The sequence below is a fragment of the Rhineura floridana genome, chromosome 4 (assembly GCF_030035675.1).
Source record: "Rhineura floridana isolate rRhiFlo1 chromosome 4, rRhiFlo1.hap2, whole genome shotgun sequence".
Taxonomy (NCBI): domain Eukaryota; kingdom Metazoa; phylum Chordata; class Lepidosauria; order Squamata; family Rhineuridae; genus Rhineura; species Rhineura floridana.
Genome location: NC_084483.1, coordinates 86,941,286 through 86,960,997, shown reverse-complemented (window position 1 = coordinate 86,960,997; position 19,712 = coordinate 86,941,286). Strand labels below are relative to the sequence as shown.

The following is a 19,712-nucleotide window of genomic DNA, read 5'->3' as shown; positions in this document are numbered from 1 at the left end:
TCCATGTGCAGTGGGACTTCTGGTTTCTCCCTCCAGCCCCCTATGTGCCATCAAAATCTGCTCTGGAGAGTTTCTCAACTTTGTACACCCCTGTACAGGGGACAGAAAGAAAAGAGAAGTTTCACTACATGAGTGGATGGCTGCTTGCACTTTGTTGGATCTCACGCACAGAGCAGAGCAACTATTTTCATATTTTCCTGCAACATAACACAATAAAATTATTGCTTTATTTTAAAAAAGTACACATTTCCTTACATAACATTTACTATTATTAACTTGCCAAGCAATTTAGCTTTGTCAATCTGTTTGTTACTGCTCCTGCTACGCTTCATCCTTCAAAAGAATTGCTAGAAAAAACAGTCCTTTTGATGAATTTGAGCTTCATAGTACTTTCAGGACCAGGTTCTGAGTTTCCTAAAATTTGCTTATATGCATTCTGAACTGGTACGTATTTCTTTAAAGTTACAAGTATTTAAGTAATTACAGTTCACGTAATATTTGAATTGCTTCTTTTGACAAGAGTGTGCACAAGATTCCCAAACTGTAACTTATGTCTACTTGTTCTGGTAGGCTTATAGCCATAGAGTACATTTATTCATCCATCTTTCATCAGGTGTGCATGATCCCAGGAAACTATTGCCAAAATATTTGTTGTCTGGTACAAAAGCACTATATACGCTCAATTTGAGAGAAACACTTGAGAAACCATTATACTCTATGGTAGGAGTCTGCCAAATTGGATCAAATTGTCATCTTGGTATGGAAAGCGTACACATTTCTGTTAATATTGGCCCCCAAGCTGGATTAAAATCAGTAAGTGAACTCACTACATTACAACAAAAACAGCAGGCAGTAGAATACACCATGAATAAAACCTATAAAAATCAAATGCTGCTTAAAGTTATAAAGCTAGTAGTTATTTTTGTAGGTGCTTTTTAGGGGAGTTGGTCATATGACATATTACAGGCAATGATTCCACTGCACGTCAATTAAGAGTTCTTAGATTTAATTGGATGAGAGCAAAAATTGTATATAAAGAACTGCTAAAATGTGTAAAAGAATAAAATGCAACTTTAATCCCACAAAAGGTACAAGCATACAATAAAGATATGGATAAAATTACTAAAATACAGTGATATATATAATCTCATCTCTCTAGAATGATGACTAGACAAACTGATGTAACAAAATAGTTTTACACTAAAGACCAAACGCGTTTTGACCCAACTGGTCTTCCTCAGCAGTCAAGGAATTTGGGTAATGCACAATTTGTCACCAAAGGTTAACCAGTTGGCTGAAGTGAGCCGACTTTCATATATATTCATAAATAAATGTGTTCATACTTGGTGAACATCAGATATGAAAGGGTGATATTTTCTACTAGTGCCCAATAATGTATGTTTAAGGTATTCATATCTTATTTAGATGTCAGCTATCCACCATCCAAATCTTCATTGCATACGTTTATCTTTTGTGGGATTAAAGTTGCATTTTATTCTTTTATGTACTTTAGCACTTTATATAATTTTTTTTGCTCTCACCCAATCCTGAGCCTAAGTCCAATTTTGGAGGTTTGTATTTGTATTTTTTGTGTGTCTTGAGAATTTAAGATGTACATTGATTCAGAAATAAGTTTACATTAATAGTCAGCTCTTTTCATTGGTTAAAAATAGTACACCCAGATAGTTGATTAACAGGATTAGTGCTTTCAATAGGCTTAAACTTTCTGGGTCACCCTGACATTTGGTTCCCAACCCCCACATATAGTATATAAGGGGCTGTCTTGAGATAGACCAGAACGTACATGACAACTTCAAGCCTTAACCAAGGTATTGACAACAGTGTGATCTCAGGTAAGGTAAACATCATATTAACTCATTGAAAGAGCTTAAAAAGCAAACCTTTATTGAAGCATTACAATTTCTGGTACAGATATATTTTTGTACATTTTAATGATCCATGTCTAACACCACAAGAGAGAAGTTTTAACAACAAACATCACCCCTCTATTGTTCACCCTAGTGTTTACAAATACCCAATTAACTGCTTTCTTTCGATCCAAGGCTTATTTTTTACCTGAATCTGCATTTTCAGTATTACTCAAAGGGATCTTCAGCCTAGTAGACCTCAAGCCAACCTGGGGCACTCTTTCAAGAACAAAAGCCATTTGAAAAATTGGTCCTCAGAATCTAAAGCACCCTGAACTGTTAGGTGCTACTTATAAGCAAAATTGATAATTTTGGTAGAAAAAAAATCTATTTAAAAATAAAAAGGTGTTCAACTGCTTGATTTCCAACCAAGCAGATTTAATAGCCTAGAAACACTAAAAAAGTGTTTCATTTATAAATACAGAAGGAACAAAATATTGTCATATTCAGATAATCAAAAAACACAGCAAGGATGAAAGGGTCAAAAATTTGTAACAGACTTGCTGGTCTCAGCAGCTGAAATCCCACAGCATTTCCATACCATCTCAGAAGCTTGTATCTTATACCCATGAAGTGGTATTTCAATGCCTAAACTGTTATTGAATGTTGCGCATACAGTGCTGTACGTGAGTGTCTAGGCTCCCTGTATTTTACCTCCTACAGCCAATCACTCAGTGCCTTCCACATTATGTAAAAAGGAACCACACGTTAATTAAGAAACACAGATGAAGTCACAATATTATTAAGGTCAGCTTAAATATCACATGCACAATGATGCCACAGGACGTCAGTCACAGCGTGGAAGGATTTGTGGTGTTTGAATATGAAACAATTGAGCCACCATCTTTCACAGTAAATGGTAACTAACAATTTGTGCAGTAGTTTTGAATCGTATTCCATTGTGTAATAAGATCTCCCTGCCAAGTTACCAGTAAGTACCAAGCTCCAAATTAGATTCCTAAATCCTGCAACTGTATCAGAAGCTTGTGAAAGACCTAGAGCCAGCTTAGTCCATACTGTCACAATTGTGTAAGTACACTTATAACTTCTACCAGTTGCTATGGGTTGCCTTTGAACAAAAGACCAATATACAACAGGACAGGAATGGTTTTGGTCTAAATTTAAAAAAGGCAATCAAAACAACTTGTGACCAACAAGCAAACACATTTCCAGAGGTAAAAAACTAACCCCCAGCATATTGTTTCAATTGGTTCTGAAAAATGTACACAGATGTAAAGTGATAATTTTTTTAACTAGCCTCAAATTTTAAAAAGTGAAGTAGTCCGCCGTGTGTAAGTAGTCTTGTTCTACCAGTCTCAATATTTCAAAACTGCAAAAAGTTTGAATCTGCCATTGAAGAGTTACAAAATAAGAATTGATTAGAAATCACTCAAATTCAAGAATTATTTAAAATTTAAGTTATAGCATACATACGAAAAAAGTTAGGCAACAACTAACTGCTCCATATAAGTAGGTCCTGGGGAAAACCTAATGAGGACGAAATCCTTGTCTGTGGGGAATTTTTGGTGATACATTGAGAAAAACTATACTGCATGTAATCCTATTAGAATTTTTACAAATGTTGTAGAGTCTCATACAGTAAGATTTTTCTACATGCATTTCAATTTCACAGCAAAAGTGAAATAGAATACCTAAACACAGTAGAGAGCATTCATGCAATATATCTAATTTTTTGATATTATAATGCATACAATTGAAAATTATACTATGATTACATTTAGGGCTTTCTGCAACTACGAGGTGGATATGAAAAATATGGCCCCTTGTATCATTAACTAGAAAGCAACCACCACCTCCTCTATTGGGTATCTTTTTGCGCTTTTTCTTCATTTTTCTTAATCAACTCTGCTGTTTATTCTTGGCAAAACTGGTAAACACGAAGTTGTAGTCATTAAACTGAGCAATCTGACGATCTAGACGCTTAAAACCTTCAATCTTCTGGGATGAAGAAAACACTGTGCGACATTTCGAGCTCTAAAAGAAAAGATATCAAATTTTGGAGCAGATACATGAATCTTGCAGGTAAAAGGAATATTCAGTGCTGACAAATTAGAGGGCAGCCATATTAGCCTGTTGTAACTAAGAGTCCTGTGGCACCTTAAAAATAAACAGATTATGGAATGAACTGCCATGGGCCAGAGCTCCACTTGAGCGCTCGGTGACGTGACAAACGTTGTGGATAGGTCTATAGATATAGCTTAATTTAAGGAGAGGGAGGGAGGGAGGGAGAGAGAGAGAGAGAGTGTGTGTGTGTGTGTCAGACATTTTACCATCCATTGCCTGTTTGAAGTCAGAAGATATAATACAAAGCAGCAGTAAAACAAGGGGAAAGGGAATGACTTACTCCAAACTGATGATTAATTGGAAAGCAATGTCAATGATGTAAAGAAATTTGAAATTAATATGAAGATGACTCTCAGATTTGGGTTCAGCTGAAACTAGGAATGGCTAGCCCATTACAGAATGTTGTCCCTTGGTTTAATCATGCTGTGCTAAATCATAATCTACAGTGATTGGATCTTTTCCTCTAGATTTGATTGGATCTCATTTTCATTTGTGTTTGGCATAATAATCTATTGCATTGTTTAGTCTTCTAGACTTAATAAATGTCTCACTACCCCATCCCTCCCTTAGATCACAATACTAGGGCACTGAAAACACTTAAGGCATTGCTTTTCTGCAATCAATTGAAAGCATAAATGAAAGTGTTGGCCCTATAAAAATCTAAAATAGAAATTCACTCTGCAAGAGTGTTTCACTTTGGCATCTAGAAAATGTGTCTTGGATTATAACTTTCAAATCAGTCAGTCTTCTAACATTTAGTGTGATTTAAAGTAGCTGCTGCTTCTCTTTGCCACTTAAACATTACTGAAAGCATACTTGTCTCCTTTTTAGACAACTACACCAGGTACTCATTAATTTTTTGAATTTTATTATAAAATAGTATTATGTTTCTTTTCTTCACTGAAAGACAATTAGTGTACTTGTCTTTTAGTGAAGAAAAGAAGCAGAGGCAAAACTAAGGCTTTTTGGGGGAAGGAGTAATTGATCAGGATATGGTACCCTAGTAGTAGGAACAGGAACTGAACTGAGAGCAAACAGTGCAGAAGAGCACTGCTAATTTCAGATGAAAATGGATAGTGTGAAAGTAGATTTTGTATGCCACAGGACTCTGGCATTTGCAATTCATTATGGTTAATGCCATAATAAAATGCTCTTTTGTTTTAAAATGCCATAACACTGCTTTTGCTGCAACAGACTAACTAGGTAAGCATTCTTTTGATTACAAATACAATTACTTGTCTATTGCTTGTGGATAGTTAGATTATTTGGTATGATTTGGATGCCAGACTTATAGTGTACTGAAAGCAATACAGATATGTTTACCTGATTAACAAAGAGGGTTGTCACAAATTTTCCTGGCTTAAAAATGTCTATGACCTTCCTAATTAAGTCATCATAGGATGTCTGACTTATGTTGGTTTCAAAACTAACATATGAGAACTCTGGTTCTGGAGTGATGTGAATAGTCCAATAAGTTCCCTAGGAAAAATAAAGGAATCAAGTTAGCCATGTCAACATGGGAACAGTTTATATGCTCATTACAAAGCGCCAAAAATATGCTACTCACATCTGTTTTCATCCCATTCATTGAATATCCACAAGGATTGAACATTGTAGCATCAATGACAGAACCTGGTATCAGGTCACGAATTCCACTCACCTAAAGTAAAGAAAATGTTCATATTATTTATTTAAGCCATTTATATACCATTTAATTAGTGAAGTTTCTAATGGTGGACATTTTAAAAAGCACATAATGGATAAGATCAATTAAATTTCATCATAAAAATATAAAACGTCCTTAAAATGCCTGCTGATATTTAAGCTTCATTGACTTATATAATATATAATTATATGTATATATGATAACTCACAGAGCAATCTAACTCAGAGGAAGCCAGCCGGAAGGTCCACAGCATCCAATAGCCATTTGAGTCCCAGAGGCTCAGCCAGGAGGTGCACACGGGGACCAGAAAGTAAAAGCCACCTCTCACGAATACCTCTACTAGAGAGTAAGTGTTCTCCATAGACTTCCATTGTAATTATTTTCTTACTTAGACCAACCTTTTTCTCAGTGAAACTTTGGCCCAGATTGGGACCTGCAGGAACATTCTGAACATGGGTTGGATGTTGCCTCCCAGCCCCTCATCCAACACCCTCCCAAACACCTTTTTTGGCCCTTTTGCCAGCTTGGGGCTCCCCAGTGGAGTCCAGTTCAGCTGAGGATCCACCATATCAACCTCCTGAGCCTGGCATAAACAGCAATTGGATTGTGCTCTGTTACTTTTCATCCAAACCATGGCACTTCTCCTCTCAAATAGGCTCAAGGTTTAAGAAGCCTGTATAGCACAACATTTTAATTGCTGGGACACTTTTCTACTCCCTCTAATTCAAACTTTAAAATTGTGCTCCTATTTTACATAAAAATTAGTCACAACTCAAGATGATTTGCCCAATGCCTCTGCAAGCTTGAAACTGATAGGACAAAACATCTACATAAAAGCAACTAGATTAGCCTTTCATTCGAGTCTCCTCCTTTGCAGCTGAACTTACACGAGTGACATCATTTGCAGTAACACCATCTTTCATGTAGAACTGGTCCATAACTACTGGATCGAGCTCGCTCATCAGAATTTCCAATGTTTGATCTGGCTGACTGATTACCCGACTCTCTGGAAAATCCAGAGTGTACAAGTACCTGTTTATAAAACAAAATATTTCAGAGATTTTAGCGCATTGTGCCAAATTTCAACTGCTTAAGATTTTAGAATGATGATTTGAAGTAAACCTACCAACAGTCAGAGTTCATACGGCCCATGCAATAAGCTGCTCCATCTGTACAAGGCAAATAAGACCAGGAACAGAGCTTAGAAAAAAGAATTACCAATTTTCAAACTTGCTACTTAGTACTGCTCAAAGTGAATTCCATTAGTTTTATGTAAGCATCATCATGTCATTCTGTAACTAGTTCACAATATACATCTGTTTGCAGCAGTGATATGGGGCACCATGAATGGATGTCAATTCCAGTATTAGGCAAGCTTGGTGGTTTCAACGTTTACTAAAAAAAGATGCTAAATTAGATCATGCTAGCGCATCAAAAATTTCCAATGCAAAACTAAAAATTAAACCACAAGTTACCCTAATTTGCACTGTAGAAAATCTACATCATTGGTTTGTAGCAATAAAGGCTATCAGTAAATCACTACCTGGCTTTGGAGATTTGCAACTGTGCCCCTCTTGCAGAGCTCCTAGCTCTGGCTATTAATTATAGGTGCTTATTGTCCAAGTTTTTACAAAGAGATACAGCCATGCCCCATTGCCAAGCAATCAACTAGATTTGCTAGAACTGCATAGCTTCTTGTCTGTGCAACAATTTTCTTTTACCGAGGTCTGAACTTGTATGCAACAGAAGACCCAGAGGAATCCCCCAAGGACGCACAAGAAAAACATCAGACTTGCATCAAAATGTGTGCACCATATGTATCAGCATATATTAGTAACCCATTACACTTATCATACAAGAATTCTAACTAGTTATGAAAGTGTACGTAAGAATGGATTACACATGACACCTAAATTTCTGTGGAATAGTAGCTTTTTACTAAAGTGCTCGTAAAGGGTCACTGCTGCCTCAGTAGAGGATTTTACTGGGCTCCTGTTGAGAGGAAGGGCGGGATATAATCAAATTAACTAAATTAATTAAATTTTTTGGACATGTTTTAGAAAAGGTATACTGAAGTATTCTATCTGTCAAAGCAGACTTCTGTTTTAATCACTGTCAGTTGTTGCCATTTTTTAGTCATCTCAGATCAAAGTAGTACTTCTAATCAAGGCAAACTGCACTGTTACCAAAATCTCTTGAACAGATAGGGTTTTTTTTAATTTACAAGCATCCAATGAAAGAGACACACATTTACTTACTTGGAAATATTTCATTAAGGAACTCTACTTCTTCCTGGAAATTCCTATGTGGGTACTCTTGGTGGGAAGGCTTCATGAAATTCTTACGTGAATAAAAGAAGCTCTAAAGAATAAGAGTTGAAATGAAATATGCAGCTTTCCTTCAAAGTTCCATCACTGAACACATGCTTCTGCACCTAATCTAGAATCGTATCTATTGTCAAGCACTATCTCTAAAAATGAAAACAGAACATCAAGTTTGCCACATATAACACAAATCAGAATGTTTTGCAAAGATTAGTAGCACCTTTAAAATACGGATTAGCAACTGCATTATAGACAATGCAAGGGTTGATGGTAGACAACCCTGTTACACCTTTCTTCTCATTCAAGTTATTCCCTGCAAGTAAAATAAAGGATAGCCCAGATATCAGGGAACACTGTGGCCTTGATTGTCTGGGCTGCTGAAGTGTATGCCTAGTACCGAAAGTCTCCTCCAAAGTTTATCTGTTTCGCTACTAAAGTTTGCTGCTTTGATACTATGCCAATCTACTTTACTATTATGCAGCTTGGAAATACTAGGTTTGCACAAATGTCTACCTTGAACAAGATATAGCAAACTAATTTGATAGTACATAAACATACTTTTAATATGTCTTAATGTGGATTGGCGCCCCTCCCTCCTGAGTCAAGCAGGTTTTAGTATGGGATAAATCACTTTAATGTGTACATTTTAAAGTTATTCTTCAAAGTACTACTAACATGCTTGTGAATTTCTGAGCAGGAGTGAGAGAAAACATGAGCATCAGGATGTCCATAGTGGATATATGCATGCCAAGGAGCTCAAAAGGAGTGCCTCTAGATCCTCTCTCCCTCTCGAGTTCTTTACATGCTACCACTATGATTCAAGGTCCAATGCCAGGAAGAAGTAGAGTAAGGCAACACATTTCATAATTCATCCATTATGGTAGCTTGGGTAAAAGGCTCGTTTACAGACTTTAGACAGTAGAACTGTTGCGCTGTGTGTAGTTGTGTTGCTTAATTTCGTTTAAAAGCAGCACCACAGCAGCAGAGAGTAACAGCAGATGCTGAAATGCGAGTGTGCGTGCGTTTGCCTAAGCAGGCTTTTACCCTGCATCAGCATCACTGAGACTGGAGACTTAGTAAAATAAGAAAAGCTACTTTATTTATAGAAATACATAGTAGATAGAAAAGGCAAACCTAGTTCTAACTAGCTAAGTTGGAGGCACAACTCCCAGGTGTAGGAGTCAGCCCCATGCTAGGAGAGAGAGCAGAGACAAAGGGAGTCTCCTCTCTCCTGGTCAGCCGGAGGACAAAGGAGTGGAAAGGGCAGAAGGAGGAGGGGCAGGTAAGCTTCCCTAAAGGCCTAGCGACAGAAGGAAGTCAGTCAGAGCATCACAGGTAAAAGGTAAACAAAGCCTATCCATCTGGAGGACCGTAGCCCTATAGTCCCTCTGGAGCTTAAACAAAAGAACAAAACAGGAGTTGCTCTTGCCCCACTTCCAACAAGAACAAATGTAAAAGCATTCAAAATGGCACAGGCAACAGGAAGAACTGGCACTACTAACAGTTGCCAAGAATACTCACAAAATCTCTCTATACTTTGTATTAGGTCTGTGTGTGTATGTGTTTCAGCCTCTATGACAAAGAAACCAGGTGTTTAGTTTTGGGAAGATACAGATTTTCATGCAGCCAGAACACTAGCTGTGATAGTAAGGTGCATGGAAGTTATTGTGCACAGTGGCAGCCAGGCCATCTTGTGCCACACACTATTATTATTGCCAATATAGGAAGTTTGTTTCATCAGTGAATCATTCCAACAGTTTTTAAAAAAGGCCAGCTGGCCAAGAGTGCTTAGGAACCTTAAAAATGCTTGTTGAACAATATCACATAGAATTAAAATTAAGTTTGGAATGGGACTAGATAAGCAGAAAGATTGTGGACATTTCAACAAGCCATGTTTAACAGCAAGGGGAACACTACAGGGCATGCACATGGTGCACTGATGGGTCAGAATGTCATGCCTAGTCTTTAACTGAACCAGAACCACCTTTCCTTCAAGTCATGCATTTGACCAGAATCAAAGAACTGGAGTTTCAACCCAAGAACCTTACTGTTGGTGCGGCCTTCCCATAGCTCCTTCAGCTTGGACACAAAAACATTGGTAAAGTTATCAAACGTCTGCATGTTTAAAAACTATGTGGGTTCCATCCCGCCAATATTAATGTGAGAGATGTTGTATTCACTCCAATGAATGTGTTTATATGAAGAATGCTCTTGTGAAGGATCCAGGAATCAATGTATTTCTAGAAGGTATTTGGCAAGCCCTTAACCATGGAGACATAAAACTAAAATGTCTAGTACTTTAAGCTTCCCACCCTTAAATACACAAACCACCACCTACACTAATAAAGTTAATGTACCTTTCAATACAAATACAAACAATAAGAATGACAGAAGAAGGCTGAAGTTCACAAATGTTATCATAGCATCTTGAGATTGTTGGTATCTTACCTGAATTGAGTCAAACCCACAGTACTCTCTAGCAAGCTCCAACAGGGGAACCAGTGCCTGCAGTAAGAGGGTGGTACCACATGTCTTCAAAATGAAACGTCTCTTGGAGACAAACATGCTACTCTCACTGAAAAACAAAATGTAAGCAGTAGAAGTACACTTCATACCTGGGTAGCTTTGGAAAATTCAAAATCTATTTGGTCCATTGAAGCTTGTCCTTATGAAATACCCCTTTGCATGTTCCCTAGAGAACTTCAGGGAGGGCACAGCTCTACAAAACTACATGTTGATATAACATTAACACATCTCCCACAGATGAAAGCAAACACAATTGAGTGGGGAGAGAGGAGAGAGAACCAACTGATCAGGGCTGCAATGCTCGGGAAAGGGGGACTAGTTTGGTCCTCAGATCATATAGCTATCATCAACAGTTCTTGACCCTATCTGTAGCCAAGTGGAGGCAATAAAATACCATAATGCCTGTCACAACATTAATAAAAGCAAGGAGTAATTCATATCCAACCCAAAAAAGCCCAGTTTTAGCAGATCCATTAAGCCAAAATAAAAATGTAGAAATGCAAGTTATATCACAGATAACCAGCCAGTTTAATTCATAGTGGGAAGAGGAAGTGACCTCCTAGTTCCTCTCCTCCCCTTCCACCCAACTTTTATTCCAAGGTGAGTCTACGTTTGGTAGATATATCTACCAGCGGACAGTGATGTGGGGGAGGAAAACAATTTCTGCCTTATTTGGAAATGGAAAACTTTCCATTGCTTCATTGCATTGTTTCTTAAAGCTAGTGACATAACATAGGATACAATACCAAAGCAGTGGTTTTAAAGTTGTAATTAGCTTTTCTGACGGCTATAATTCTTATGTTCCATCAACATATGGAGGAACTGTGGCTGCTGGCCACATCCCTAATCTCTATATATTCAGCAGAAGGTGAGAACAGACTGTATGCACATAGGGCTTGTACTCAAGGGAAAAAGAGACCTGGTATAACAGATTCCTAGCTGCCCATATAGACATATGCACATACAGCTTATTCTCACCTTTTGCTTAACATATAAGGCTTGGGGCAGTACCAGCCAGAGCAATAACACCTTCCATGCATAACTGGATTAAACATGAAGGCTTATTTCCTGGGTGTGCGCACACATAAAATACACAGTGCATGGTAGGGGGTTGCGAGTGCTGGTCGATGACTGGGGAGATCCAAGTTCAAATCTGTCATGAATGTCACTTTCTTAGCCTGACCTACTTCAGAGTTGTTAAAAGGATAAAATGGTTGGGGGTACCACACAAACTGCCTTGAGGGAAAAATGGGAAAATAAACAAACAGCTCATCAGGCATGCTAAATTTAGTATGTTAACAGTTATCAGTGCCTTAATTTTTCTTCTTAAAATCTGAACAATGTAAGAGGACTATGTGCTTTAAGTTGTAATGTCTTAGCACATTTATAAGCATTCTAACATTTAAGACCCTACATATGCATTACTGATTTCCCCCCCATCAAAACATCTTTGTCTATCAGAAAATATCAGCATGTGAAATTAACATGGTGTACATTAAGGTTTTTTTACTAATAAAAGTCCACTAAACATGCTCAGTAAGATCATTAGGTTTAGGACACTGAAATTATAAGGAAGTTGTTTCATTCAAAAAGAAATCCAGCTGTCAGTAGAATCTCTAGGCTTGATCCCAGACGTACTAATTGGGGGCCATTAGGACTGCTAGAAGGAGTGTAGAAGCAAGTTGGCTCTAGTTTTTTCAACCAAGTGTTAAGATTCTGTACTGATGGCACAGGCTTGCCTCCACATGCACAGGACTGTCTATAAGCAACAGAAGGGAATATACTAGAAAGGTATTTTAAGCTGTGGTGAACATTCTATATATGAATACACATACTTGCTATTTCCCAACATTAAACTTCTCTTTCTTTCAGCCACAGCACACTAACATGTTTTCATCGACTTTCATTTACCAAGATCTTTCCTGGAAAGTTAAGCCAACAGACCTATCAGAGGAAATATACAGCAAGACAAAAACCTAATTGCACATCACTTTGAACTTTAGTGGCAAATAAGGTTAGAACTTCCTAAAAAATGATGCTTTAACTTTTGTGAGCAAGAATTTTATAAGCTTACCTGAGTACATAAGCTTCCTGCTTGTCAGTTTTTGTCACACTTATGATCAAACAATGCACATTCTCCAAAAGTTTGTCCCACTCAAACCTGTTAGGAAGAGCAAGTATAAACTTTTAATTCAAGCACCAATCCAATACCAACACAATATCACTATTTCAAATGAAGACATAAACAGGTAATACAGATAACTTCATCTGCTGTAGTGTCCAGACGTAATTTATTCCTTACTATCTAATTATTTTATAGATTCAGTTTAACTACATGAATAGTAGCATAATTACTAACCTCACCATGGCTGTTGAAACTGCTTTTGTCTATTTAAACTAAATCAGTTCAGTAGCTTGCAATACAACATGTTGCAAAACAAGGTAGAATTTGCTTGTGGTTTTTGTGAACTGCCTTCCTTGATCTGGGCACTCAGTGCTACTGGTATCTGTATGATTACACTTAGAAGCTGTCGCATGCTTTTAGAATTAGAATACTGAAATGCTGCCGAGGGCGAATAAAAGCTGGAAAGTTTCAGCCCAGTAGCTTGTTTCCTGCCTGGCTACAGCTTCACATGCTGCACTGTGACACCATATGGCATGGGTAGGAAACCTGTGTCCTCCAGATGTTGTTGATTATCCCTGACCATTGGCCATACTGGTTGAGGCTCATGGGAGCTGGAATCCAACAATATCTGGAGGACCACAGCCTCTCCACCCCTACCCTATGGAGAACACGTGTAATTTCAAAGCTTTATAGCCCAAGCCACTCTTCATAGCACATCCCAAATGTAAAACATCACCGTAGGCAGGGCACTCTTAAGAACTGAAAAAGTCTCTCATCCAATGTTACTGTTTGTCACAAACTGAAGTCTGAAATTTTAGTTCAAAGCTTCAGAAATGAGACAAATGTGTTACCATATGCAAACAGATTACAGGAAAGGTAGCTGGATGATTTTTTAAAACTCATTTTAAAGTGAAATGTTTTTAGATGCTTCTTCAAATATGTTTTTAGTTGTTTCCCTAAACACCTAGGTTAATAGTAAATAATCTAGATATATGTTTTCCCTAGATTAAACTGACTAAGTGCCTCTACTGGATACATCCACGTTTAAATGAGACTTTTCTGTATAAAACAATCAATTTCATAATTTCTCCAATACAAGTATTTATACTTCTACCTACCAAACAAGGTATTTATTTTTCACCCTACTCTTGTCTGTTTAGTAACCATCAGTCATGGACACTAATTTTTGTTTGCTGTTTTATGAGGGTGGGGATGTGCCAAGGCAGAGAGCAGAAACACAGGTAAAGTGACAATTGTCCAGCGCACCGATTTTAGTTTTCCCATAAATAATTTTACTAACTGTCATATCTGTTGGTAGTAAGACTTTATATGGAATATTTTAAAAACAGTCCCTCTAAAGGTAAAAAAGGAAAGCACATAAAGGGTATATAGTGCAATGAGGAGATGCAAAGGCAAAATGAAATAGTTTAAATAAAACTAGCTGTAAGTTACCATATTCAGCAGTGAGATTTGCAGCATCGTAATCATAAATGGGAAACTTGAATTAAATCAGCCATTTTTCTTGCCAATTTAAAATCAATCCACTCTATCAGGTACTAATCAGATAAACTGGCATCTTGTTCTCGCCTGCTGTATGAAGAACAAGTAGGTAGAATTTTGCAGTGCAGTTTATCAAAGCCACACTGAGCCCACCACTGCAGATTTGGACAGAGACACAAGACAAAGGGCTATCCCATCACAGGATACCAACATTAAAGTTACTTTATTGCAGCAAAAGCTTAGTTTCCATAAGGCAGTGGTTGCCAACATAGTGTCCGCAGGTGCACATATGCCTATAAAGCAGTGGTTCCCAACCTTTATGAGCATGGGACCCCCTTTATAAGCTGAAAAAAAATCATGACCCCCCTCCCCCCAGGGAGGCAGGCAGGCTGGCTGCCAGGAAGGGGGAAAGCAGCCTTTCTTTGCAGGCGTGCTTCTTTTTGCTTCACAAAAAGCCCTCTCCTCTCATTCTAAGTAAGGGCGCTGTCAGTAGCAGCAGTGCAAGGAGACGGGAATCAGTGATAGTAATCCCTTCTTCTTCCTGGTAGCTCCGCCCTCAGCCTCCTTTGGCATCTGCCATGTATTTTATAGGCAGATGCCTGCCCTTAGTGCACCTGAAAGACACTCTGGCACTTCAGCAAAAGGCCTCCTGTCTTGTTTGGAGCAAGGGGGAGGTGTCATCTGCAGCGCCAGTGGGAAGCATACAGTGTCAAGGGATTGAAGACTTCTTTAAAAAATAATAAATAATTCATTTATTTACTGTTCACGGTCCCCTCTGGATTACTTTGCGCCCCCCCTGCGGATCCCAGCCCCCAGGTTGGGAACCACTGCTATAAAGCCTTTCCGTGTCCCCACACATCCCCCCACTGCACAGTGTGTTGTGCCCACAGCAATTTCTTGATTTTGCAAGCATGCACACAGGCCCAAAGATTTGATAACCCTTGCCACAGGACAACTTACAGAGTACTATATCTTAGGGCACCATCATATGTACATATAATTTACATAACGAAGTCACACATACGTGTAGCAAGATGTGCTTAGTGTATGATGTCAGAACATGTAGACAAGCATTTAGCTTCCAGTTACTGATACATGTTTGCTACTGCAGTATTTAAAACAAAGGACATTTATTTTAGTGATAGAGTTATTTTGCTATCCACTGGCTGGTAGTGTTTTAGACCGGAATTTATAAGAGGTTTAGTTTTGTTTGAATAATTGTATTAACGTTTCAGTAAGAACTGGGTTCCCATTTGATGATTTTTTTAAAAAAACAGTCCATACTAAGCAGATTTGTAAAACTGATGCTTGAGGTAAAAACAGATTTACTTTCTTGCCTTGCACAGAACATCTCATTCTATGTCCCACTAATGCTTTTGGAATCAGTTCCATTGAGATACTGGGTTCCAACATATGCTAATTGCAGGCAAGACATTCAACATGAAACTCATCATGGCAGGCTGGACAGTTTCTTCATGAATAGATGTAAAGGAAGGTAATACTAGGCTAAAAGAAAGCATGCTGCTTCTCTGAATACTTCTTGCTTAGTAAGGAAATGGAATAGAGACAGTTTTACTCTAGTGGAGAAGACAAGGGTGCACTGCATATGCAATCCACTTCCTTCCTTCACGATGCATCCTCATGCTCCTCCTCCTTTGCATAATGACCCATTCATTATGCCAGTGGTTCACAACTTGACATTTTTTACTGGAGCAGTACCATCTATGCTCAGGAGTCCACAAATTTGTTTTGGGGGGGCTAACAAACCTATCCTACACTGAAATGATAACAGGATGGATCTTCTTGTCTGTGATATCACACTAGCCTCACAAGTAGTTGGAGCACCTCTAAAGTCCAGCATAACTGCATGGACAAAGCCCCCAGCACCAACCAGGCAAGTGGTGACTTAGAAAAAGCAAGATGTCTTTCCAAGCCTCTCCAAGGCACAGCCAGTAGCCTTCTACCTTGCCTCTCTTGCACATCACATTAGCTTCTCCCCATTCTCATAAAATGAGAGCAGGTTCAAGGAACCTGCAATAGAGATTCAGGACAAACAAAAGGAAGTACTTCACACAGTGTATAGTTAGGTTCCAGAGCTGAACCACAACTCAAAGTACAGAGTAGCACCACCAAGTGAAGTGTAAAAGGAGCCAGGAAGGGAGGGGGGTATTTGTAGGAGACGGTGTTTTATATATCTAATCTGAAAGCAGGACTCACAGCTATTCTGTGCTAAAGTATGTAACGTGCTCTGCAAACAGATACACACACACTTGTTCCAAGGCACAGAATACATTTGGGAGAAGGATGTCTTCAGATCCCCACTTTGATTCGTAACTTTATCAAAAGGAACGCTTGCTGCTATCTCTCTCCTAGTTTTGAGATCCAACACTGTATTAATTCATATTCTACATGGGTTGATGGTGCGTGTGTGTGTGTGTTTTATACAGAAGGGACATACACTTGAAATGCTCTCATGTGTGGATAGGTGATTACATCTCTCATTTATGACTGCTTGAGGGGGCACAAAACTGCTGTTCTTGTCTCCATAAAACAGCAAGGATGGTACATGTATTTTCACCTTAATGAATTCAAGTTATAGGTACTGAAGAGCTTACATGAGCTACCCACGGATATACAATATGTCTAAATAAGATAGAGGACTTGGCTTTAAGTTATGGATATAGCAGGTGCACAGGGGCTGTTATTAGTTATGTTATTTCACATACCAGGCTTAGAGAATCCACCTGCAACATTGAGCAATATTGCTCATTCTCCTAATATCAGGAGAAAATGTAGGTCTCAAAGGCAGCTCTTTTCCCTCCAACCTTGTTTCATGTTTCTACACTGATCAGATGGGCCATCAACGTGCTTAACTTAAGTTTCTCAATGCAGTATCCAAAGCTACCAAAAATTGTTTCACTGGTGTTGAGAGGTCTTCAGGACAGGACTGTGCATGTTTAGGCCAATGCCTATTTTAATATTTCAGGAAAACAAGACTGACAACTACAATGTAGAGATAAGTAGTCACACCTTGTTGCAACAGGCGAAGGATTCACTGTGTCAGTTCTCCCACAATTATGCCACCTCACAGCTCAAATGCCCTGAAGAACAAAGCTTCCAACAGTTCACATTCTAACTTAATTTGAAAATTCAAAACACATTTGGAATCCTATAGCAAATAGTTCACAGTTGTGTGAACTATTCAGAAGACTTGATGCAAACAGCCCCTCACCCGCTATTTCCAGATCTGTCTTCAGTTTCAATACTTTAGCCTTGTCAGTCACAAATTCCTACCCCCTACCTCCTATGCTTAACAAATCCATGTTTTTACATTCTACCAAAAGCTACTCTTTCACACACAAAGCAAGGAAAATGCAAGCTTATGTACATTTTAGCCTGTGCAAGGCTCAGCCCTTCCCCCACTACTCCGTTGGCCGAGCTGGCGCTTCCTCCACATTCCTGAAATGCCCACTCGATGACAGGCCCAGGCCCAGCCCTTAAAATGATACTGCAATCTCATTGGCTTGAGCTTTTCAATGGGGAAGGAGAGACCACCTCCTCTGGGGAGTGCGCCAGAATCCTCACGTGTGATCTCTGGTCCAGCCACATTTTTTAAGATAGGAGGAGCCTCTCCCCGCTCCAGTGCCCAAATAGGAAAAAGCCAATCGCACACATTAGGGCCCCCACCATCGCCTACGCTCTTGCTCTCTTCACCGGAACTACCCTATGAGGACCGGAACACTATACCTACACCTCAGATGCTAAACATAGGCCTTCCACATCCCTAACAACCGGCAAAATTTACTAGGCCCTACTAAAGCGTCATTTTACAGGTACCTAGCAGACTTGATTAGCTCTTCCACAAAAGCATGATCTGTGGCTGACAGAAGCAACCAGGCACCCGCTCCGTCAGAACTTGGTCCGAAGGTTCCATGGCGTTAACTAAGATGATACAAGCAGTCAAATCTCCCCGCCAGCCGGGTCGAAACCAGGGATAAGGGCGACCACGGGAAAGCGTTTGTCGGAGGAAAGGATCCACACGTGCCCCCTTACATGTAAATGCCCGTTGCCCGTACATTATAAGCCGCGTGTTCTCTCGTCCATGCACACCGGGCAATTCGTAAGCAAATACGTTTTGGACAAGAAACGCTTATGCAGGCAAGCAATCACTGCGAAAATCTCAGGCGCCTCCGGCTCTGACCCGCAGGCCCGAACAACCGGCAGCGCCTTCCTCCGTCCTCTCCTCCCCGTCCACGCCGGCCAACAACGATAACAGCAGCTAACCATCACAACCTATTGCTCCCTACTACCACAGAACAGGGGCAGGGAAAGAGAAAGGACGCGGAATGAACTGAAGTCGAAAGCCCTCCGAAATACATGTTTTATCAAGGTCGTTTAAAAAGGCTGGCGCGGAAGGTCCCGTCCCGTCCTAACAAGGTCACAATACTGCCCTCCCCACCATTAAGTGCCCCCACTCAGACAACTTTTTCGCAAGGCCTCGCCCTGCTCAGAACTCGTACGCAAGGCCCGCGTGCGTCAAGGGGACGTTGGTGGCCGTTTAACGGCTCGCTGTTTTGCCTCCTGCCCCCTCCCCCTCAAAGCCGAGAAAACTCAAAGCGTCACTACCTGCCCACCCGCCACCTTATCCCCCCAGTGTGGCCGCAGTCTTTCCTCTCCACCGGGCCAAGGGGCAGCCCCGTACCATCCCTCCTTCGTCACATACATATCTAACAGCGCTCTGAATGGAGCAGCCGCCATGCCCTTCCCCTTTACTGGCCATCAGCCTCGCTCACTTCCCGCCCAGCGGTGCCGGCATCACTGCCGTACTCCTTGCCAGTGCATGTGCGCCACCAGTCGGGCATATTAGCCTATCCGCTCCACTAACCCTTCCATGTTTCTTCTCCCCCGCCCTCCAACAGACCTTTTTTTTCCCACTTCGGCCGGCCTTTTTCTCCCAAGCAACTAACCTGGGAATGGTGCGGAGATCGCCAGACCCCTTGCTTTGGTGCGGCTCCTGCGGCGAGGGTTGTTGCCAGGCGAACCACACCTCCAGTAGCTTCTCAGTCCCTTCGAAGAAGTGTGCACTGTTCTCCTCCATCATGGTGAGACAACTCCGCAAAAACCAACAACCACAGAAATTAAACGACAGACACCCCCGATCAAACTGCTGCCGCCGCCGCCGCCCTCCTCTTCACCTAACACACCGCCCAAGGCTGGTATTACGGCTGCTGCTGCTCGGGGCCGCGGCGCTTTCACGGGGGTCTCAGCCCGTCCCAAACAGGTTTTACCTTTGACGGGGTAGTAATCTTATATTAGTCTATAAGAGAAATATATATACCAGACAGCGGTTGTGGAACAGGTGGTGGGTTGTTACAGAGTCCTTTTGGGGTAGGGGAAGGAGGGAGGTGGAAGGAAAGAAGTGCGGAGTAGGCAGGCGTGCAGGCGATGCGGTTCGGTTCCTTGTATTCCGTGTGTTCCCCTGTTACAGAGAAAAGCATAGAGCGAGCGCTAGCTAATGTCGCCGGCCATACTGTGGAAGCGAATGGAAGTCAACCACG

At 40.3% G+C, this 19,712-nt stretch overlaps 1 protein-coding gene across 1 annotated transcript; it reads right to left on the bottom strand.

Moving 5' to 3' along the window:
- Nucleotides 1-1,878: 1,878 nt before the first annotated feature.
- AMD1 (adenosylmethionine decarboxylase 1) lies at nucleotides 1,879-19,703 on the bottom strand. Its single transcript, XM_061623623.1, has 9 exons — nucleotides 19,122-19,703; nucleotides 12,604-12,690; nucleotides 10,452-10,578; nucleotides 7,938-8,040; nucleotides 6,806-6,848; nucleotides 6,567-6,711; nucleotides 5,581-5,673; nucleotides 5,337-5,492; nucleotides 1,879-3,923 (listed from the first exon to the last, which is right to left on the bottom strand). Exons 1-9 carry the CDS (start codon nucleotides 19,253-19,255, stop codon nucleotides 3,789-3,791), a joined length of 1,023 nt encoding a protein of 340 aa, XP_061479607.1. The 5' UTR covers nucleotides 19,256-19,703; the 3' UTR covers nucleotides 1,879-3,788.
- Between the last annotated feature and the right edge of the window lie 9 nt (nucleotides 19,704-19,712).